Source organism: Nyctereutes procyonoides, unplaced genomic scaffold (genome assembly GCF_905146905.1).
Source record: "Nyctereutes procyonoides isolate TBG_1078 unplaced genomic scaffold, NYPRO_anot_genome, whole genome shotgun sequence".
NCBI lineage: Eukaryota > Metazoa > Chordata > Mammalia > Carnivora > Canidae > Nyctereutes > Nyctereutes procyonoides.
This window is the reverse complement of record NW_026575131.1, coordinates 33,171,739-33,196,226: the sequence shown is the minus strand read 5'-3', so window position 1 is coordinate 33,196,226 and position 24,488 is coordinate 33,171,739. Positions and strand designations below refer to the sequence as shown.

At 38.5% G+C, this 24,488-nt stretch overlaps 1 protein-coding gene across 1 annotated transcript in view; it reads right to left on the bottom strand.

Moving 5' to 3' along the window:
• Positions 1-3,491: 3,491 nt before the first annotated feature.
• DNAH12 (dynein axonemal heavy chain 12) overlaps positions 3,492-24,488 on the bottom strand; it is a 211,420-nt gene continuing 190,423 nt past the window's right edge. Inside the window, exons 63-74 of the mRNA XM_055344074.1 lie at positions 22,398-22,548; positions 21,935-22,188; positions 21,592-21,732; positions 19,412-19,549; positions 15,786-16,019; positions 15,323-15,511; positions 12,894-12,997; positions 11,610-11,814; positions 7,631-7,768; positions 7,095-7,186; positions 5,164-5,231; positions 3,492-3,762 (exon numbers count right to left, since the gene is read on the bottom strand). Of these exons, the coding sequence (XP_055200049.1) occupies positions 3,572-3,762; positions 5,164-5,231; positions 7,095-7,186; positions 7,631-7,768; positions 11,610-11,814; positions 12,894-12,997; positions 15,323-15,511; positions 15,786-16,019; positions 19,412-19,549; positions 21,592-21,732; positions 21,935-22,188; positions 22,398-22,548 (1,905 nt within the window). The 3' untranslated portion in view covers positions 3,492-3,571. The remainder of the gene's footprint in view (positions 3,763-5,163; positions 5,232-7,094; positions 7,187-7,630; positions 7,769-11,609; positions 11,815-12,893; positions 12,998-15,322; positions 15,512-15,785; positions 16,020-19,411; positions 19,550-21,591; positions 21,733-21,934; positions 22,189-22,397; positions 22,549-24,488) is intronic.

Below are 24,488 nucleotides of genomic sequence, written 5' to 3'. Positions count from 1 at the left end.
ATGCACTCCAGGGAAACTGCTCTTCCGGCATTATTCCACCTGTCTCAAGAAGTGTTTCCTAATTCCTTCAAGTGCCTGACCAACTCAGCAAGCTTTCCTAAGTACCATATAACTCTTGCAAGTCCAATGACAGAGATTTGTAACAATAGTTAATTTTAATTTCTCTGAAACATTTCAATCATCAAAATCTTAATGCCTTTCAACCTAAAATAAAGACTTAATTACTGAATGGATTTAAAAATTTTAATCATAAGGTTAATATAACATAATCTAAGAAACCCAACTTCTTTATAAAACTTTAAAGATTATTCCTAAATGTAACACAAAAGTGTAAGAGTGGTGTGGTAAAGAGCACAGACTCTGAAGCCAGACTGCCTGCCTCTCACTTACTAGCCCTGTGACTTTGGGTAACACTTCCTTGTCTCCTCATCTCTACGTGGGGATAATAGTACTTACTACATGAGAATTAAAATTTAAATGAGTCAATATTTATGAAATGCTTAAATAGGATGGCACAAAGTGATCAGTCCATGAGTTTGTTACTTAAAAAAAAACAAACAAACTATAGTTTTAGGTCAACATCTCTATAATTATAAAATCTCTTGGAGTTAAAATATATTTATTCAGTTTTACCTCCAGCAGGCAAATAGAAATCACCATCCCAAGCAAACAGGGTTTATCACCGCTGAAAAACAATAGTAACTAGCCAGAGGTGGGGGTACGGGGGGGGGGGGCGGGAATGAGGTTGTAGATCAGCTAGCCAGAGACCATTTGAGCAGGTGTGCCTGGCTGTGAACATTCTACCTCCAGGGCGATTCTTTTCCACCACTGGGGGACCCATGAGTTCCTTTTCTATTGCTGTCGTTACAGAACTCTGCATACACACCCTTTGGAAAGGGTTTAAGTTTACATAATTCCTCCTTGTGATTTGAATAAAGACTGGACCTGACCTCATCTCCCCACTGAGGTTGAGGATAATTTTCTCTTTGTGTTGGTTGAATGTATGCATTCCCTTGGCTCTGCAAAGACAAGATGCATTCGAGTCCTCTATTCATATCCTCATGTATTTCTTCTCATTTCCAGCCTGCCAGTCCCCAAGCCAGAATTGCTACCAAACTCCTTCAACTGTTTACTCCCTAATTACATCCTGAATTATTTCCAAATTTTCCTGTCTGGCTGGTGAGACATCAAGTCTCATAGGTATTTAAATGAGAGCTCCTTGGATTTTGACCTCCTCTCCTGTTTTTATCATAACACTAGCATCGTGCTAATGACAAGTCTCAACTGTTGAATGCTCACATCACATCGCCAGTGGGATACAATACCTCTCATCTGCAGGCGCCTGCTGTGTAGTCCCCGGCCGGTGAACATCCTGTAAACTCCACTGGATGATGAGCTGGGTATCAAAGTCCTCATCTGTGTCTTCATCACTGGTATAATTATCCATGTGGAATGCTGACAGATTTAAAGTCAGAATGAATTAAAAATATTTTTCCAGCTGTGAAAACAAGATAATCAAATACTTAAAATTGCAAGTGAAATTCAGAAAACTACAAATTGATAGGATTGATAGATGCTAAATTTAGAAAAAAATACTCATTAAAATTTTCCCATAAATTTAAAATAGTTTTCTGAACCGCCACAAATTTAACATAAATTATAAGTCTCCATGAGCAGCCATTTACTTAAAGCCTATTCAAGAAAAACCACCTTCATATAAAACTTAGGTAGGTGTCATTTTAACTATGAAAATAATGATTTATTTTAGACTTGGCTTAGGAGTTTTTTCTCAGTGAATGTAGCACTTACCCCAAAGGACATCTTTATGCTGAAAATAACAGTACACACTAAAAACAAACATATTACAGGAATGTGCACTCTCATAATACAGCATATGACAGGAGTAGTGGTAGTAAAAAAACAATGTATTCTATTAGGCAATATCTCAATGGTTTTTAAAAGAACTTTTCCATTTTAGCATAGAATAGGTTTGATCACATACCAAAGACTTTTACCTTCTGTTATATCCTTTAGGAGAGCACGGAAGTTTTCACTGTTAAAGATTAGCACATCAGAATTTTCATTTATATTTAGAATCTCCACTCCCCTGTAGTGACCATTCCATTAATAGCTTTGCTATAAATACCTGATCATAAGACAGTCTGGCAGCATATTCTCCGTGGTTTTTTTTTTTTTTTTTTTTTTTTTTGCATGTGGTTTAGCTCTCTTTGGAAACACGATCTCTTTTCTTCACTGCTATATTCATCAAATTTAAAGGACCAAACATTTTATTCCTGGTATAAAATGCTTTTGCAGGGGGGCATTTTCTGTGTGAAATAAATTCATTGTCTTAAGACTCACGCACATAGCCACTGCAGAACAGAATCAATTTTCCACTTGAGAGGCCAAACATTTTTTTTCTCTGACCGATTTATCAAAACAACTGTCCCAACAGTCCTAATTCACTGGGTAGCTGCACCTACATTTTTTGTAGGTTACAGAGCTGCGGCCTCAAGTATCCTGGGAATCTCAAGGAAGAAATTAATTCCACACAAGATAATAAAATTTCAACCATAGTTTTGTTTCATTGAAATGTTTTAGAATTGTTCATCTATACTAATATTATGAATATATGCTAAATAATAAGACTATTAACTATTAAAATAAGAGACGCTTGGCATTTCCCATTAAACAGGGAATCAATGGGTATGTAGGCCTGCCCCCAGCCATCTTTTTTTTTAAAAAAATATTTTATTTATTTATTCATGAGAGACACACAGAGAGAGGCAGAGACATACATAGGTGGAGGGAGAAGCAGGCTCTTCATAGGGAGCCCAATGTGGAACTCGATCCCAGGACCCCAGGATCACAACCTGAGCCAAAGGCAGACGCTCAACCACTGAGCCACCCAGGTGCTCCTGCCCCCAGCCATCTTATTGCACAGAAACTGTACTATCTGAGTTTCCCCTCCCTTGACACAGAGGTCCTGTGAGAAGTGGAGCTAATGCTGTAAAAGTGTGATGTAAGAGGTTTGTTTCTGGAGTTGTTCTGATATTTTCCTTATTTAGAATCACCTCTGGTAGGTGAGTGCAAAGTCAACTATTACTGAAACTAAGATATGACTTAACACTTGGGAAAACAAGGTATTTTCTGATATAAGTTTTATCTGGTTAGTTTCCCAGAATCTGTTTTTCACCTATGATCAAATAAATGAAAGTTTCAAAGGTTTTTCATATGCTTTGAAGAAACTTTTCTTTTCATGTTTTCTAGAAGGGCTATATTCTAGTCAAGAGTGGTGCATCAGGAATGGTGGACTATTTAAAAGAAAGACACTTGGGGTGCCTGGGTGGCTCAGTCGCTTAGGTAACCAACTCTATCTTAGCTTAGGGCTTGATCTCAGGGTTGTGAGTTCAAGTGTTATATTGTACTCCACATTGGGCATAGAGCCTCTTAAAAAAAAAAAAGAGTGACACAAAGATACTTGGTTTTATAATACATATATTTTGAAGTAAGTGAAGACAACACAGATTTTTTTTGAAACGTCTTTCAGATTTTTTCTTGTTTGTCCAATTTAGTTATCCAACTGACAAAGTAAGGCAACCCCACGCTTGATCCAATGTTGAATGGGTTGGTCCGTCTTTAACAGCATTGCAATGACAAAGTTAGTAGAATGTCCTGTGGTGGAAAGAGTTCCTTTACGTTCACTTGTCTTGTAGAGGGGACAGACATAGGCATTTGACTTCACAATCTCAGACTTTTTGGCTTAGAAAAGAAAGAAATACAAACAGCCACTGTGACTAAAGGAATAACTATTTTAGTACTGAATCTAAGATCATGATTATAATATTTGAACATTTCAGTGTTGTTATTGTTGTTTACAGTTGGTATATAATTATGGCTGTGAAACAAATGATTTCATATCATGCACGATTCTTGGTCTAGAGCATAGAAATCAATAAAGTATCTTTGTCACTTACTGTTACAGAGTCCTGAAGGTGTGAAAACATTCAAAAGGATCTGGGAGAGAAGGAGAGGAGAAGGTAGGGAAGAAAGAGTAAAGAAGAAAGAATAAAACAGCACAGAAATGAGGCAGAGATAAAAAGAGAAGACACTGATGCTTAGGGCCTGAATACAAGAAACGCATAAATCAGTAGAAGCAGAAGTCACTATTTGCTTTCAGCAGCTTATTACTAGGAAAAACACACTAACTCTCACCTACTCACAGAAAGAACCTACATATTATCCTTCAAAGACCCGATATGAGATATTAGAAGTCTTTCTAAACTAAAGCTATATTTCTCATAATTATAATTGAAGTGTGTTAATAATGAAAATACTTAATGGATTAGGTGGTGATTGTGGGTAATTTGGAAATGTTTCCATTAGTAGTTATTGGAAAACAAAAACACTAGAGAAGAAAGAAAAAAACAAAAGCCTCATTTGTTTAGACTCGTGGAAAAATGATGGTAGCAGAAGAAGGGAAGGAGCAAGTAGCTTTCCCAGGAGGAGAGAGTTGGCCTCCACTCCCTGTGACTTGCAATACCTGTGCTTTGGGGCACCTGGCTGGCTCTTGGGTCTAGGAGTTTCCTGTAGCCAGAAGACTCTAGCCACTAACTGGAGATGGTGTCAAGCCTATGTGTATTTCTGAGAGGTGTGCAAAGGCATTTCAGAATCAAAATGTTGACAGGAAGCCCTGGACTCTGGGAAAGTAGAAGTGTGTGGGAGGGGCAGAGAAGATGTTGCATCCCATGGGATAAGAGGAAAAAGAGGCAGAATGATATTCCCAGAATAATAATATGAATGCAACGTGAAACAAGGGAAAAATATATTTCCAATGTAAACATTAAGTCACTGTTTAATTGAACAAAGTCTTTTTTTTTAATTTTTTTATTTATTTATGATAGTCACAGAGAGATAGAGAGGCAGAGACATAGGCAGAGGGAGAAGCAGGTTCCATGCACCGGGAGCCTGACGTGGGATTCGATCCCAGGTCTCCAGGATCGTGCCCTGGGCCAAAGGCAAGCGCCAAACTGCTGCGCCACCCAGGGATCCCGAACAAAGTCTTAATAGGTTTGAACAGAGACTTAATTGGGGGAGCCATTAAAAATATCTACCATTACCCTCCCTAAAACTCATAGGAAATTTTGTTAGAGATATACTTACTTGGTTTTATCCATATGATGGGCATCAGGTCAAATAGAAGTTTGGGATGTTGTTCAGCAAGCAATCCACTGTGAGGAGAAATTGACATGTTTATTAGAAATAAAATGAAATATACTTCTAGAAACTGCTACTTAGATACTGGCTTTTAATACAAGAGGACCAGAATATGCAGAGAAAGAAATATAAAACAAAACATAACAAAGCCAAGGAAACGGCAATGAATAATTGAAAGAAACAGAAGACAATTATGGCAAGGCAATGTGTGCAAACAGTAGGCAAATATAAATTCCTGTCACTATTTATTTATTTGAGAGAGAGAGAGAGAACATGTTCATGAGCAAGGGGAGGGGAGGGGTAAAGGGAGAAGCAGACTCTCCACTGAGAGACTCTCCACTGATGCGGAGCTTGATCCCAGGATCCTGGGATCATGACCTGAGCTGAAGGCAGCTGCTTAACCACTGAGCCACCGAGGCACCCCTGTCACTTTTTAAGTACCATCCATGAGGCCGACACTATCCTATCACACTTGGTCCTCACTGTAACATTGTCCCCATTCCTGTTCCATGGATGAAGAGTGGAGGCTCAGAGGGGTTGAGTAGTTTTCACAGTAACACAATCCTTAAGTGCCAGAGTCAGGATTCAACTGTATATTTGCCTGTCTAGAAAATGTGGTTTCTTTTCCCTACGCTATGTTATTTGTTTATTAGTTGGAAAAAACGAGCGAGGGAGGGAGGGTGGGAGGAAGAAGGAAGGAAAAGATGAATGAATAGATATATAAGAAAAGGTAAGTTAAGACAAATGTCATTTTTTTAAAGATTTTGTTTTTTATTATTTATTTATTCATGAGAGACAGAGAGAAAGGCAGAGTCACAGGCAGAGGGAGAAGCAGGCTCCATGCAGGGAGCCTGACGTGGGACTTGATCCCGGGTCTCCAGGATCACGCCCTGGGCCAAAGGTGGCACTAAACTGCTGAGCCACCCAGGCTGCCCCAACAAATGCCCTTAGATTGAAGAAGAGAGAAAAAAATAACCACAGGAACTAGGTGCAGCTAAATCTCCTCTTAGCCCTGTCTTGGAATGATCTCTGTACAGCCTCCTTCATGTTCCCCTCAAGTGATTCTCTGGGCCTCAGCCTTTAATCCTCCCTTGAGAGCAAAGCCTGACCCTGGAAATAGAGGATTGTGCTTATTAATGGAATGATAAAGAGCAGGGTTCCAAGCAAAATAATCTCTCTCCTTCCCTCTTAACCTTAAATATATTTTTAAAGATCTATTATTTTAGAGAGAGAGAGCAGGAGTGGGATGGGTAGAGGGAGAGAGAGAGAATCTTCAGTAGACTCCCTGCTGAGCACAGAGCCCAGCAGGGCCCAATCCCACCACCCTGAGATCAAGACCTAAGCCCAAACCAAGAGTCCTCTGTAACTGACTGTGCCACCCAGGTACTCCACCCCTCCGTATTTTAAACAAGTACAGCAATGCTCAGTTTCCTAAGCTGGAAATTCAGTATTTATTTTAAATATTTATTCATTATGTCATCGAACTATAAGAAAAAGTTTTCCATTCACCAACAGAAATGGGAAGTTTACTAGAACCGTAAAATGTTTAAAAGTGAGGCACTCCTGCATGTTACAAAACAGAAGGTAAGAGTCCTAAAACTCTTAAATAATGTCAACTAACTTTTCTACTAGTAAGACCACTGAAAAATATTAGCTAAAAATTCTTTAGGACCTTAAAAAACTCACTTATCAATTGCCCTAGCCTGAGTAATGATTTATGGCAAGAATTCTGATATTTTTTACTGTTTGCCATATTCCCTAGGAGAGGCCTTCTGTTGGGGTGGACTGGGCGGGAGGGGCAGGGGGAGCGGCAGTGGACAGAGTGCTTTACCCATTTGGCTACAACAAAAGAAGCCTCCACAGTCTCAAGCCCTGACCTGGTTCTGTCCCAACGCGCTCCATCAAGGTATAATCCGTGGATGTACACGCCGTCTTCTGGAGCAGTCTCGGATGTATCAGCAGGGATGACCTGAAGGGAGAGGCACACACTAGTAACGGTCTATTCCCCAGACAACTTCATCATGTAAGGAAAACATTTGCTCCATTTTCAGAATGTGTTCAGGGAAACTCCATTATATCATAACTTGCAGAACCATAAATTTGTCAGTAAAAGTGTAAATGTAAAAATGTATAATACAGTTCTTTTTGAAGCATTTTATCAAGTTTTACTGTACCTCGTATTAATTTATGTGACAACGGAAGAGTGGCATTAGACTGAGTGGAAAGTTGAAACATATAAAAGTCCTATCAGACACAGCAAGACAAATACTATATACTTTCACGAAACATAAAGAATGGAGAGAAGTCAAGTAGTTTATAATGGACCATAAAGACAGGAACTCTGCATATTTTCCTTGCTTAAATACATGATTTTGATAAAATGCCATACTATGGAGTTTGGGGGTTACTGTACCTCAAATTCATATCCTAGTATATCAATAGGGATAGTGTATTTTCTGGCATAATTCTGCATAGCTCCAGTTAGGAAGGCTTGGGTGAAAAAGAATCCTGAGAGCCAAAACACATTAGGTTTTCCTGAATTATGCCAGTCCTGTAAAGGGCAAAAAAAAAAAAAAAAAAAAAAAAAAAACATTATTTTTATTTCCCAACTCACACAGCATCACCTCATATACAGTTCCTGATTCTAGTTTTTGTGCTGCCCACACTTTCCATCACAGGATTCCCTTCCCTGACACAAAGCACATAACCTATCTTGGCCTTCTACCTCTTTTCCCTTATAGTTGCTTTCCTTGGAAAATTCAAAGTAATTTTAACATTAACCTGAATAAAACAAAGTTAGAAAGATTCACATCTTCTGCAAAGAGCCAAAGGTAAATTATTTGGAGATTATATTACTTAATCCCACTCAAAAGCAACCACCATTAGACATCTTACGCATCATATCACAGAGCCCTCATGTGTTGAATGAATTAAATTCAATTCACGTTACTTGAATGAACAGATGAATCAATAAAATGAACTTTGTCTCTGAGTGAGTGGTGCACTGTGGGAAGAAGCCAGCTTTGCTTCCTGGGTGGAAGAGAACAGACTGGTGCTAGAGATGTTGCAACAGCATGAATTATCAAATCAAGAAGAGTTGGAAGGGCACCAGGGTGGCTCAGCAGGTTAAGTATCCGACTCCTGATTTCCGCTCAGATCATGATCTCAGGGTTGTAAGATACAGCCAGGCGTTGGGGGGACCTCCTGCTCAGTGGGGCATCTGCTTGAGATTCTTTCCTTCTACAAGACTCCCTCCCATGCTCTCAATAAATAAATAAATAAATCTTAAAATCTCAATCTCAAATAAATAAATCTTAAAAATAAAAAATAGATAAAGAAGAGGTGGAGAAAGAGATGGAGCTTGACAAGGACTCAAGCCATACAGAACCAGCACCATGCTCAAGAAAACTCTGAGAACCCAGAAGGCAAGTGTATAGGAAATTCCCTGGCTCATTCCAGAGCTTCCTTAGCCAAGAATGTCATGAGTGTCTGGGTCAGCTACTTGTATAGAGTTTCTGAATGAGCTACCATTTACTGGGTAGGTAGTCGTGCCAGGCACTGTGCTAAGCACTTTACATGCATCACCTCATTTAGTCCACAAAATAACTCATGAGTTATTCCTCCCATTTTACAGATGAGGAAACTGGCGTGCATAAAGATGAATAACATCTTGCTCAAAGTCACATAGACACTAAGTGTCAGATCCAGGATTTAACCTGAGAGTAGAGCCAGTGTGTAGAAAGCTTAAAAAAAAAAGCATAGGAAGGAGAAAGGGAAGGTAAATAGGATGAATGGTGAGAGAGAAAAGAGGAAAAGAAAGAAAACTCCAGATGACTCATCTGCTTCATTTGTTCACTCTAAAAAGCATTGGAAGGTGAGGTCCAAAGTCCAGGAGAAAGAAAGGCGAGGGGAAAACTATACAGCTTCTTTAAGGGTAAGGGGACAATGCAGGAGAGATCCATTCAGAGGAAGGTGTGTGGAGAAGGATGATAAAAGTGCTCCATAATGAGTAAAATCTTTCTTACTCATTTGAATAGAATGATTCCAAGGGGAAATTCAAATTTCAGAAAGTAGGGAGTTTGGTGTGAACTTAACAACAAAAGGAATTTGTCCTGGAGACTCTCCTGACAGGTACCATGCCAGGACCCCTGTAAATGACCAAGGTAATAATTCTTCAAGGCCCTTTAGGAATGAAGCAGTATACAGGAAATGTAAGGAGCACCAATAAAGTTTCAGAAAAGCTTGGGAAATGAAGTGTAAAAAAAAAAAAAAGAAGAAGAAGATTATGGCATGGGGGAGGATGTGATTAACCATAGCTCACATGCTTTTGATAAAGTGGGGAAAGAGGCTGGTATACACAGGAGGAACTCAGAAGACATTGTAGATGTGGCTAGGATTTGCCCAGGTATGCTCAGCTTCATGAATTGCATCAGCAAAGATAAAAAAAAACACAACATTAATTCTGAGAAACACACTCTTATATTCACTATTGTTAGGAATACAATTAAGTAATTTTTCTGAATTCTTACCACATACCATGGGCTGTTGCCCTATGAGGAAATTGGCCATTTTATGGATGAGAAAACTGTTAAGTGGCAACTTTCTACAGCCTGAACACTGAAAACCCCATTCTAGATAGTTTTGTTTGTTAAATTAAAACCTACACAAAAATCTCCTATAAATTAATTTTTCAGAAACAGCCCAGAAGAAAAATGGGCCAAGGAGATAAAGAGGCAATTCACAGAAGGAATACAAATGGCAAGCAAACATACCAGAAGAAGCATAAGGTCGGTATTTTAAAAAAATGGAGCACCTGGGTAGCTCAGTCAGTTAAGCATCTGACTCTTGATTTTAGCTCAGATCATGATCTCGGGGTCGTGGGATCAAGCTCTGAGTTGGGCTCTGTGCTCAGTATGGAGTCTGCTTGAGATTCTCTCCCTCAGCACGCACACACACACACACACACACACACACACACACATTCTCTCTCTCTCTCTCTCTCAAAAAAAAACAGATTGAAAGAATAAGATATGGTTGAACTATCAGATTGGTAAAAATTAAAAAGGGGCGAATGAGAAAGCTTCTCTCTCCCTACTTTATAAGCACTGGCTATTTTATGGCTAGCTTCCACATGAAAATAAAGCTCTTGTGTACTAGGAAGGCAACTGAACAGAGAAAGGTCATATACCTGATGTGAATTTCCAGGAAGTATTTTAGGGACCCTCCCCACCTCTTACCCCACATAATTATTAACCATACAGTGGGGTCAAGCAGAGTCACTGGGGAGGAAAAACAGTGCCCTGAACATCCTTTATGTGTGTGTTTTGGGATGGGGTGGGGATGGGGTGGAGATTTCAAAGCATTTTTCCCTGGTTTTATGAGATATGGTATAAGAAGCAACTGATTTTGATTTTAAGACAATGGTCAATTATTGGTAAATCCAAATCTTGGGTTCTCTTTGTGATTTACCACCAGTATTAAAATCACAAGACCAAGTATGCGGACTCAGAGAGCCACAAACCTAGAATCTTAAAAAATGTCACATATTACTTGGACTTCAGCAAAGTAAAATTTTAACTTTCTTTTTTTTTTTTTTTTTTAAATTTTTTTTTTTAATTTATTTATGATAGTCACACAGATAGAGAGAGAGAGGCAGAGACACAGGTAGAGGGAGAAACAGGCTCCATGCACCGGGAGCCCGACGTGGGATTCGATCCCAGGTGTCCAGGATCGCGCCCTGGGCCAAAGGCAGGCGCCAAACCGCTGCGCCACCCAGGGATCCCAAATTTTAACTTTCTACTCAGTACTTTGAAATGTGTGTTGTTTTCAATATTTATTTATTTATTTATTTATTTATTTATTTATTTATTTATTTATTTAAGATTTTATTTATTTATTCATGAGAGACACACACAGAGAGAGGCAGAGACATAGGCAGAGGGAGAAGCAGGCTCCATGCAGGGAGCCTGATGTGGGACTCGATCTCTAGGACTCCAGGATCACGCCCTGAGCCGAAGGCAGGCACTAAACCGCTGAGCCTCCCTCTTTTTTTTTTCTTTTAAAGATTTTATTTATTTGAGAGAAAGAGAATGCAAGCAAGGGGAATCACAGAGGGAGAAGGAGAAGCAGACTCCCTGCTAAGCAGGGAGCTTGATGTAGGACTCGATCCCAGGACCCTGAGATCATGACCTGAGCCAAAGGCACATGCTGAACCAACTGGGAAACCCAAGTGCCCCTATTTTCAATATTCTAAAATTTTGGCTAGATTACCATAAAACTGCTAACCACATTGCTCAACTCAGAGACATTCAAGTGATCAGAGCGTTTCTCTCTCCAGTCAACCAAAAAAATAAAAGTATGTATATATATCAATAGAATATATAATCTTTTACCTGTAAAAAGTTCAACCGGGCTAGAAAATCTGTGATATAACTTGCTAGGGGCTTAAGGCTTGGGTAGGATCGTGTGGCCCATATTTCTGGAACCTTTCCAACAAGCAAACTGCCAGAGAGTGCCTCCAGTGCAGAATCCATTACAACCACACCCTTGATAGCTTTTCCAAGGTCCTGTAGAGTGTTGCGTATAGTTTTAATTAAACTGCAAGGAAAGGAATTATGTCATCAATGTATATATGAGGGTATATGTATCAATATACTATGTTTTCAGAGAAGAAATAGCAGAAATCTCATTCACAGCTTTATGAGAATGTCTCCCCAAATAGAGCCACCTCCCACTTGAATGAAAGGTACTTTTAGGTGATACTTGGATGAACATTTTTCATTTTAATCATTACATAATATAGAAAATAATTCAACAAGCATATTGAAATTGTTGCTTTCTGAGTATTAGGGCTTCAGACTAGGCTAATTTAAGCAGGGAATCATTTAGGAAAAATATCAGGTAAATATGTTATGGGTGTTATGCAAATATGGAAAAAGCTATAAAGGTGTAATGCAAAGGCTGAGACTTGTGGAATAATGCATTAAAGCATAAAGTGTATATTCATTGATACACTTGCATACTTTGTTTCCCATGTAGGCTCAAACTGCTAAGAAAACCACAAATAGACCTGAGCTGAGGGTTTTAGACTAGAAGCTTAAGCAACTGAGAGACAGTATGCTATTATATATAAATGTATATGGCCTTTGTATAAAAAATACTGAATTAAGGCATCATAGTGTTTTTAAATGTTTTATTTTTATGTGTTAACAAGACTAGAAACCCAAATAAACTTGAAAACACCTTAGAAAATTCATAACTAAAATAACTTTTCCATTCCTTAAGCCAATATGGAATTGTAGAAAATTCAATAAAAACATTCAAAGCAAATAATTTTTCGCTATCATGGGGTATTTAATTAATCTAGGTTGGACTCAGGAAGACAAGGGAAGTGTGTATGTGTCAAGACTTGTCATTGGCTCATTTGGTCTTTAGTTCCTGAGGAGAATAGTGACAGATGAGTGAGAATTATGATTAATGAATATTTTCACCAGTAAAATCAGATCTCATTTCCATCATCATCATTTATACCATTTTAAAGAGTAGGGGTAGATCCTAAGAAAATGGCAGGTTTTGATCATTTTTCTTAAAATTTTAATTTAATACCAGTGTGTCTTTTTTTTTTAAATCAACTTTGGTTGGTTGTTTTCTGAACCACTGGGGAGATAGATCCTTACTTGTTAAATCTTTCCATTTCTTGTACTAACACAGTATTCATGCTCTCTTCATATCTCACAGGAAACTTCAGTAGTGCTTTTTCAATGTCAAAATCATTTGGTAGCTAAGAGAATAGATTTTGAAGAACACATGTTACTCTCAGAATGAAGAATTCGTTTCATTCAGCTACCACATCACTAACAGCTAACACTGGGCAATTACTACAGACTAGGCATTGTGTTAATAGCTTTCCATACATCATCTCACTTAATCCTTACCATGCACTCTCAGGAAGCTACTGTCATCTCCATTTTACAGATGAGGTTATTCAAGTACAGTGGACCTTTGAGCAATGCAGGGGTTTGGGCGCCAACCCCCCTCTGCGTAGTCAAAAATACTTGTATAACTTCGATCCTCCAAAACCTTAACTACTAATAACCAACTATTGACCAGAAACCTTGCCAATAACATCAAGTCAACTAACACATACTTTGTATGTCACATGTACAATATACTGTAAATTTACAATAAAGTAAGCTAGATAAAAGAAAATGCTATTAAGAAAATCTTAAGGAAGAGAAAATACATTTTACAGTACTGTGCTGTATTTATCAAAAAATTCATATGTAAGTGGATCTGTGCAGTTCATAATTTTTTTTTAAAGATTTCATTTATTTACTCATAGAGACACACAGAAAGAATGAGAGGCCAAGACACAGGCAGAGGGAGAAGCAGGCTCCACCCAGAAAGCCCAACGTGGGACTCCATCCAGGGTCTCCAGGATCACGCCCTGGACTGCAGGGGGGCGCTAACCGCTGCGCCACGGGGGCTGCCTGAATCTGTGCAGTTCAAAACTGTGTTGTTCAGAGGCAGCTGTACAGAGAGGTTGAGTAACTGCCAAAGGCACACAGCCAAAAGGTGATTCTTTTAAATCCACAGGTCTAACTGCAAAGCCCACGCTCTTCACTATATAGCACTTTGTGGAAGATACACATTTCTGAAACATTGTGCAATTTCCTTTTGTAAGCTGAATCTTATTGTTCATTGATAAAACTGACTTGCCATTTCATAACTGTTTTATATTTATTTGCAATCAATTATCAACTGGCTTCAAATAGCTTAGCTTACCCCACTTTCAAATAATTAATGTTGTGACCATAGCAGGGTTCCAAGGAATAGGGAGGGAGAAGGCACCAAGTGTCTGGTTTCTATGAGGCACCTCAGAGATGCTTGAGAAGTGAAGGGCACTTTGGAACTGATAATCAAGCCTCAAGACACTGGAATTCACACTCTTAAAGAGGCAAAGAAGTTTCCCAAAGAGATCCCAAACTAAGAAAGCTGAGCTGCCCAGAGTGTCCTTGGATGATGGTCCCCGAGTGGTGCAAAAGAATTGTTGTAAAGTTACAGTAGGTGGTGTCACTCGAGGACCCTTTGGCTTAGCACAATCCCTTTTCCCCAAATACATTCCCAAATGTCACTGCTAGGGAACTTGCTCTTAGGGACCGTGTAGGAGCCACCATTCTGCAAGGGCACAAATCTTCCCCCCATCCCCTGCTCCTGGACATAAACTGCAGAAACAGTAAGGGATCAGAGGTGAGAAAAGTCAAAGAACAGAAGATCAGTCCAGGGGACAGGGTGGGAGGAGGCTAGCTTGCTTTCACCCAGGGGTGGCGGCAGGACTGCTCCCTCTTTCTCCAACAGCTGCAGCCAGGCGTACAGAGGGGAGGCCCTACTTCAGGGGATGTAAGACAAGCCCTCTAACGCAGAGAGGAGAGGAGTGGTGCTGACAGTGGGCTTTCAAGGCAGGTGGAGGATGGGGCAGGCTCTGCTCTGTCAGAACACTTGACACTGAAGTATGGGGCTCATTATACCCTGAAGGGAAATTGTGAGGACCTATGCTTGTGATCATAATCTTTTAAAAGTTCCCTTAGTAGTTCCTTATTGAATTTAAGACACAGAAAAAAGGTGAGAAGAAAGAGTATTATTCCACTTTACCTAGTAGGCTAAGTACTTCGGGCTTTTTTATGGAGGGGAAAAAAAAGCTGTAGTTGCTCATTTAGAGCTGATCTAACTCCCTGTACTTCCTCGCTCCCTAAGGTAGAGATCAAAAACCACTCACTCCTTGAACCAGCAAGTTCAGACCATTTCCTCCAGTTTGTACAAAGTAGACCCATCATCTTTGTTTGCAAATAGTAATAAGTCATACGTTCATCAGCTCATCCACAACTGTAGCTACTAAGAACTGACATTGCGCCAGGTGCCGTGCAAAGCACTTTAAATTCATGATCTCTTAAATGTTCCCAAGAACCTTGTACAGTTGGGAACTAATGCTCTGAAAGTCAAAGTATCTCACTGAAGGTCCTAGTGCTGTTAAATGGAGCCTTTGGATTATCATTTCAGTACCATTTTCATTTATAATATGAGCAACATATTCAAAACGAGACACTACCTTGTTGAGGATATCTTTGGTGATTTCTAATAGAATCTGGTCAGTGCTTCCTGAGGATCCTGTCTTTTTGGAGCCTCCCTGCGTGAGGAGCAAGGACTCAAAGAGGATTTTCGTTTGTTGCAGGTCTTTGGAAATATCAACATTTTCATGTAATCCAAATATCTCAGGGTGTTGAGTAAATGGAAGATTCTACCAGAAAGCAGATGAAGCAAGGATCATATTTTCACCGGCTATGTGAATTCACAAAGTATAAAACACATGCAGATCAAAAAGGGTTACAAGTCAACTAAACATAAAGCACTGAGGAATCGAACTCTTCCAATTTTCAGTCACTGCTAGAAACTGAAAGTTGATTGAAACCATACTACTTGTCTAGCCCTCTACATTACAGGGGAACATTTCATTGTTTGTTTTAGATAAATCACACTTAGATCTAACCCTATTTTCCAGTGATTTCAGTTACCTTAATGAACTCAATGTACTCATCATAGGTGCCTTTGGGAGGTGCAAAATAGTGTCCACTGGGAGAAAACTTGTAATGAGGGTTTTCAATTATTAGTGGGTTATAAAAGTCGGCCAGCATGGTCAAGAGGAGACGTCTATCCCAGTCGTCTGTCACCCTTCCACCATAGTTGCATTCCCCAGTCAGGTACGAGATAGCTTCAAATGGAACTGTATTATATTCATTTATAAATAACTGAAACAAAGGAAAAATAAAATGATAAAAACCTTAAGTGTTTTACTTCATTTCTATTTTAAAATGACATGAAATACCCATCTGTCAATCATCTATATGCACAGAAGTGGGGTTGAAAGAACTATTATCACAAATTATCTTTGAAAGGCTGGCATTGTTAGTGTTAATTTTACCTTTTTTTTTTTTTTTTGGAGAGAGAGAATGAGGAGGAGGGGCAGAGAATCTTTTTGTTTTTTAATAATTTTTATTTTTTTATTTTTTATTTTTATTTATAACTATTTATTATATTTATTTATGATTATTATTTATTATATTTGTTTATAATTATTATTTATAATTATTATTTATTTTATTTATTCATGAGAGACACGGGTGGGGGGAGAGAGAGAGAGAGACCGAGGGAGAGAGAGAGAGAGAGAGAGGCAGACACAGGCAGAGAGAGAAGCAGGCTCCATGCAGGGAGCCCAATGTGGGACTCAATCCTGGGACTCAAGAATCATGCCCTGGGTGGAAGGCGGCACTAAACTGCTGAGCCACCCAGGGATCCCCTGCAGAGAGAGGATCTTAAGCAGGCTCCGCGCCCAGTGCAGAGCCCAACATGGGGCTCGATCTCACCACCCTGAGATCACGACCTCAGCTGAAATCAAGAGTCAGATGCTTAACCTACTGAATGAACCACCCAGTTTCCTTGTTAGCGTTTATTTTAAATTACTTTGCTTGTATGCATCTTCCAAATTTAGAGCAGGGGGAATAAACATGTATTGCTTCAAGGCAGCCCAAGTGAAAATTACATGGAAATTACCAAGGCTTTTCATATTACTTTGGATAAACCTTGTCTTAGGGCACTGGTTATTAATTGGGGGCAATTCTGTCCCCTAGAGGACCTTTGGCAATATCTGGGGACATTTTATATCGGTAGTTGGGGGTGCTGCCACCACTGAGTGGGTAGAAGTTTGGATGCTGCTAACTAGTACACAGGCCAGCTGCCTACAAAGAGCTATCTGACCCCAGATGCCAATAGCACCAAGGCTGAGAACAAGGTGCCTGGTTTAAGGCACTGTTTGCAATGTAATAAAAACAAAGCAATCCCAAACTTTACGGCCAAAGCCTGGTTCACACAATATAACATCATTTACAATAGTGATAGAAACTACTATTTGCATAGTTTTTACATTGTCTTCCTCATCTCTCAATAATCCTGTGAAGTAGGAAGCTGAGTCTGTGAAATGTGAAATGATATGAAGGCTTGAATTTATTTCTCCCAGTTCCAGATCCTTTACTTTTTCCCAAGACAGGAATTTTGGGTAGTGTGTGTATTGGGATGGTATAAATTACTGGATGAGAGCTTTTTCTGCTTCTGAAAATTAACTAATAGTGCAAGAATTATAGCAGAAATGATGCACAGTTAAGAAAAAAACTTCCAAATTATCCAGAGGCAAGTTAAAAGAAGATATAATTCTTTGTTTGAGATTCCCATGTTTTCAGGAAGATGAGAAGTATCAAGAGATAGGAGCAGGAAACAGAGGGAAGGTTGTCTTTTGTAGGGGGATAAGTTATTTGTGAGAGTTTCTCCCTTTCTTACCTTTGGGGGAAAGAATGTTTAACTCGGTTCACCCCTTCCCAAAACTGAAGGAAGAGATCCCAAGAGAAATTCATGCTAAATTTGTGGCATTTGCAAGACATAGAGCCTAACAACTCATTCCTTGGTTTAGTCTATCTACTTAGCCATGAGTTCGTTGATTTGTCTCTCTGGAGGCAAGAGGTAGCCTGCTGGTATAACCAGGTGAAGATGGTTTAAAGACTGACCCCTCCGTCAAGTACTCAGTTCTTGATGATATAAAAGAGGATTTAATCTATGCCTGCCAGCTCTAATGTTGGGGCTAGGAGGGTTGATGACACCAGAGGCTGCAGGCTGGGGCCTGGCCAGAAGGTGGAGAATTCTCAGTTGACTGGTTATCTGCAGTAGGATGATTTTAGCAAAATGTTCTCCAAGCTTAGGCTATACCAACAAAATTGTTCTTTGAAAAATGTTTAAAATCAATGTCATTTTGTCATGTAATTAAAATTCTATAAGCACCAATTTCATCAGTTGTCCAAGGATGTTAAAATTAACAGGTTTGTTCTAGTTAAGGTTTCTGCCATGTTTAAAGGAAAGAAAAAGAGTTGATAAAATATCAAAAGTTTCTATAAAAATTATCATTATGGTATAAATATAATTAAATATTCATAGCCTTTTAAAACCCCTCCTGAGTGAAACCTAATAGCACCTAATTGGACTTTACCAACACTTCCCATTTCCCTTTATGAGGCCCCCTGTCACAAAGACTTTTGTCACAGCAAAGAAACAGAAATATACTAATACTCTGTGGTTGTCCAGCTGGATTACTGTGTTTGGTTAAATATTACAGAAACAATGGGAAAAGTATTGGAGTTGGACAGACTGGAGTTCAAATCCTACCTCAATGGGCAAGCTCACTTCTTGGCTTTGATTTCCTCAAAAATAGGGATAATACTAGCCCTACAGGGTTGTTGCGAGAACTAGAATTAATGTAAGTAACATGCCTACTTCAAAGTCTGAGTTAGCAGGAATTTAGAGCAGATTTGATTGATTGGATTGTGGGGGCTGCTGATTATCTAATGTCTCACAGTGTGAGTCTACAGAAAATGGAAAATTTAGCCACTCACTTTCCTAGCTCCTTTTTAATTAAAGCTGGGATCTGTGAGCTAGACTTTGAACTGGGGGTATAGTGTAAAAGCAAAGTCTTTTTTGATGACATCAGAGGGCCTGCAGTAGACCAGAGTCTGTGTGGCAGCAATGTGAGCTGTGGTGTCTAATATTCAGCCCAGGGTTGAGGACCTGCTCTTACCAAGATATGGAGAGTTCTGAATACGACTGGGTGCCTTGGCTCTCCAGCCATCTTGGTGATTCCATGATCTACCCAAATATTCTTTCAATAAATTCCTTTTCTACTTAAAGTAGGCAGCCTATTTCTTTTGACTGATAGAGCTAAACTGTAGCTTTGAGCAGAGGAAGAGAGTACAGTAAGGACCTATATAAAGCCAACACTTGAGGAAGGCACTGCAGAGAGAAAGAACCAGGGTCCTTGATGACAACACTTGCTCAATCAACTACTCCAGAGCCTGTCTTTCCTCTATATCCTCCTTTTTTATGTGAGATAATAAGTTTCATTATGGTTTAAGCATACTTTGAATCAGGTTTTCCATTACTTGCAGCAGAAAAAAATCCAGAGATAGTGCTTCATAAAACACAGTTACTATTTACCCACCTACTAGTGATATTGCAAGGATTAAGTTTATTCTAAGCAAAGGGAGTTGCCTAGGGCCTGACACACAGTGATCCTCCATCAATGTTAATTTCTTTATAATTTTACCTGTAGTTGTCGGATACTGATGCGTAAGTCGGATTCATTAAATCCATATGGAATATTCCAACCAAGAGGACCAAATTTCTTTCTCTCTTGTACAAGAGCATGAAAAAAACAAACTCCAAACAGCAACTTCTCCCATGTCTTGAGTATAAAAATTACACAAGAAAAAATTTTGATCAGTAAAATGAAGGGAATCAACAATTCTTTTAATTATAAGATTATATGATCATATATTTCTGTAAACTTCTATTTAAAAAAGACATGCTATCTAAAACAATGCATTCTATAAAAAGTATTAATCTTATGACTTAAATCTCCAAAGCTAGACAAACTACAATATTTAACTTTGTTATAATGCAATACTACCATTTGCCAAAGCATTGGCTACTCATACTTCATTGTTGGTCATATGTATTAACAACTTCAATAATTCAAATGTTATCCTGTAGACTCACTGGCATATGCCTAAGACTATATGTGTTGAGAGTATAATTAATCATTAAGATAGGAATAAATCCCAATATATAGCTCCTGATTTTATGACTTTCCATTTGGAGATCATTTTTGAAACCCTTATTTACTCCATCCTGGCATTTTCATATGTGTGCCATGTATGTCAAATGGGATGGGCCTCTCACCAAGCCTGTGTCAGTGCTCTGTAGGAAGGCCACTCATCACTTTGAGGACCACCCCCCAAACCAGTAAGTTTCAAGTACGCTATCTTGATGGTTTAAGTTAGATCATTTCAAACATAGCTCCAAATGCAGTAAAAATCCATCCAACTATCTTCATGTGATGGAGTAGAAATTATTTCTATAATACTAAAATGCAAGGACACCATGCCTTCCTCAATAACTATATTCTTGAAATGTTGTATATAAATTAAATCATATTTTAAATATACTGTGCTGAAACATTTAATAGGGAAACCCTTTTGGCAATGACAGCAATAATCTAATTTACATGTATTTTCCACATGTTTTCACACAATGGAGTTTTCTTAAGGAGGTCATACTCCCTCCACATTTTTGATCTGTGCTTGTGGGCCAAAATTCTCCTGGGTATCAGAGAAATCTTGGGATTCCTTGTAGGAGCTCAAACCCTTGATGAGGATCAGACATCATACCACCTTCTCCACTCTCTTTCCAGCCACACCACCAAATAGTTTCAAATAAAATTATCGCTTAGAACTAGGAAGACAGAAGGTATTTATTAAGCAGAGAGAAACTAGCTGGCTTCCAAAGAATTCAATTCTTTATTTTCAATACTGTTCTTTTTCTAGCTCAAATGGGCATGGCATGTGTTGGGGTAAGGGCAGGGAATGAATTTCCCTTGGTTCCTTCCATGTGAGGAGAGACCTCAATGTAATACTTCTGGATTTTCCATCCTTGTATTCATTGAGAGAGAGGAAGTAACCTATCTGGTTGATAAATTTGGGAAAAGTTGACCAGATACACTTTGCTCAGCTTTTCACTTCTCTGTCTTAGAAGTGAGTTTTCCTTGGGGAAGAAAGTTTTCCTCTGTTCCTGAGGGTGGATAAATCTGTTTAATTCTACGCAGTGATACGAACCCCATTTGTTCACAGATACCAACACTATCTTCCAATCTAGTTGATATCAGTAATTAAGGTTATAATCTGGTTTCCTTATGTTTAGACTTTTTTTTGTTGCTTTTTAAGAATGCCAGCAGGAAAAAGGAGTGCTAATTATTTATTTGGACTCTTAAGTCACCATGTGCAAAACACATAAGCACACTGAAAAGTATGATTAATATGTATCGCTAGAATTCAAGTTCCATGAAGGCAGATTTGGCGGGGGGGGGGGGTTGGGGGGGTGGTTCTCTTCTCACTGCTTTACGTTTAGTACCTAGGAGAGTACCTAACACATATTTTGTTGAAAGAATCAATATATGATATGAAAGCAGATTGCTACTCTTGGGTCTTCATCAAACTTGTTATTGGATTTTGGTTTACAAACTAAGATACATTTTGCAGTCAACAGATATTTATTTGCATGTCCACTCTGTGGGAAGTGGAGCACAAACTGCTGGGAAGAAAATGATGAACAATATAGGTACAATATGTCTTCTTAGAAAATGCCTAAAGTTTAACATTGTTAAATATTTATACTCAGATTTTCTCACTGTAAGAACAAATTTTAAAAGTTCCAGAGGCTGATCATTACCAGTTCCTTTCCTTGGCATCCACCAAAAAACTGAGAATCAGAAATTGGATCAGTGAGGTAAGATTGAAGGAGATTTAGCCGAAGACCTGTGGGAGGCTCATTAGTCATTTTTACTCCATTCTGTAGGATGGTTACTGGAAACTAAGAATAAACAGAGCATTACTCAAGATAACCAGCATGAGTCCTAAAAATGCATATACTAATGGGTTAAACATAGGTATAAAAGAGGACTCTAGAAGTACTTTTTAAGACCTCTTAAGATTAAGCATTTAAAGTTTAAGATACATAACGTAAGAGAAAACTAAAGGTACTGAATACTGAACTTTGTACAAAATAAACATACTTTCGGAGATGGATAACTTGTCAGCCAAAGCCTAAATGATGAGTTACAGACTTCGGGGGTAAAATCTTCACATATTTTTTCCAACATGGGCATCCAGGAGACGGCGAGGTGACAATTCTGTAGGCACACCCAAGTTCCTTCTTCTATTGCTGTTTTAATCATTTTTTTGGCAATTGGTCCTTGTCCCTGTCCCAGTGAAATTGCTTGAAATTTATTTCCAGACATACCTTTATCATTCGCAAATTTCAGCAGGCCTGAGAGAATACGAAACAGTTTCACTGCTTACTCGAAAATCATAAAATTTGCCTTATGTTTCAGTGTGCAGGTACATAACTGGGAGATTCCAGTTATTTTTCCTTACAAATCTCAGATTTACTAACTGATCTACAATCATATAAGAAATGGACATTGAGTAAGATGGTTTATTTACAAGTTCTTAAAAGTTTGCAATAGGTGGACTTACTGGCCATAGGATCTGCTCCTGGAGACAACACAAAAATTAAAGGAATGGTACAGTTTGAGTCCAAGTAACTCTTTGTCAAATCAAATGGTGGAGGCTCTACAAACTTTTTCCCTAGTTTGTCAGTTACATAATTTGTTATAGCTGGAGTTATCTGTTAAAGAGAGAAATGATATGACCTTTAGAGTAATTTTCATTTTACATGACAATTCGTATGATTACTAAAAACCAACAAAGAATAAAATTTGAGTCTACTGGTCAAGAAAAGCAGGCAGCAAGGCACCTGGGTGGCTTAGTGGTTGAGCATCTGCCTTTGGCTCAGGTGGTGATCTAAGGGTCCTGGGATCTAGTCCTGCACTGGGCTCTCCTGCATGGAGCCTGCTTCTCCCTCTGTCTATATCTCTGCCTTTTCTCTCTGTGTCTCTCATGAATAAATAAATAATATCTTTAAAAAAGAGAAAAAGAAAAAGAAAAGCATGCAGCGTATCACAGACAAAGTGCTAATTTCTCTAATACATAAGGAGTATTTATAAATTGATAGGACAAGACTAATAATCCAAAAGAAAAGTGGACAGAGATGATGAATAGATTATAGAAAATGATTTATAGAATCCATTTATAAAAAATGAATCTTAAACATACAAAAAGATGCTCAATCTCATTCAATATAGCAGAGACTGCAAACTCTCCCCCTATTTGTCTTCTTTGGGTAATACAACCCCAAGTTTTTCCAATTTTTCTTGTACTTCAATGTGGCTGCGTAACTAAGTTTTGGCCAGAGGGATAAAAGTAGAAGTTATACATGGAGCTTTCAGGATATATTTTTTATAAGGAAGCTGTTTACTTTCAATACTCTCTTGTTCTTCAATAGATGTGGTATTCGTGAGCCAGCTTCAATCTCACTGATGAGGACCACACTCGAGGGGACTTTCCTAGCATGAAAAAAAGAACTTGAATGTCTGGCTGATCTCAAAACCAGAGCTGCCCTGCTAATCCTCAAGCATTTGCTCTGGGCTCTTAGGAGAGAGAGATTAATTTCTATTTTATTTAGGCTACTGTATTTTAGGTCTCTTTGTTACAGCAGCTTAGTCTTACCCTAATACACATAACTAAAAATACTAAATAACTAAAAAAAAAAAAAAAGGTAACTATACTTAGATGCCATTATGTGCTACTACCCCCTCATGTTCATAATGTCCCCAAATTCTTCAATCCCTCTGTACAGATGAGCAAAGATCCAAAAGTTTGGCAACATTCTGTGTGGAAAAAATTATGGTTTAAAAAGATATTCTTATACACTGCTGTGGAAGAGTAATCTGGATTCATGAAGGGTAATTTGGTAGTATCTATATAATTACAAATAGGCAAATCCATTGACTCCGCAATTTTATTCCCAGGACTTAATCTGAGAGATAGTTGTACATGTGAGAAATGGCTTTTCAATAATGGTTTTTTATTGCAATATTTTTATGGTAGATAATGTGTACATTTTTGTAAAGGTCCATCAGTAGGAAATGGTTAAAGAAATGATGGCATACTCTTATAATGAAATACCATGCAATTGTAAAAAAGAATGAGAAAGGTTTTTAAACTTATATGGGAAAAAGCAATATGCAAAACAGTGGATGCAACCATTTGTGTTCAAAATAAATGGAAAAGGGACACCTGGGTGGCTCAGCGGTTGAGCGTCTGCCTTCGCTCAGGGTATGATCCCAGGATCTGGGATCGAGTCCTGCATTGGGCTCCCTTCATGGAGCCTGCTTCTCCCTCCCCAGAGTCTATGTCTCTGCCTCTCTCCCTCTCTCTCTCTCTCTCTCTCTCTCTCATGAATAAATAAAAAATCTTTTAAAAACCCAAAATAAATAGAAAATAATTTATGTGTATGCATACCTATATGTGCATAAAAGGGTAACAAGAAGCAGGTAACATTAGTTGCCTGAGGAAAAGGATGCTGAGTGCCTGGGAGATGCAGATTGGAGGTCCACTTTTCACTATATACATGTATTCAAAAGAGTTCTGAACCACAGAAATGTGTTTCTTATTTATAAATTACATTAAAATTAATTTAAACCAAAAGAATGATACTCAGCAACA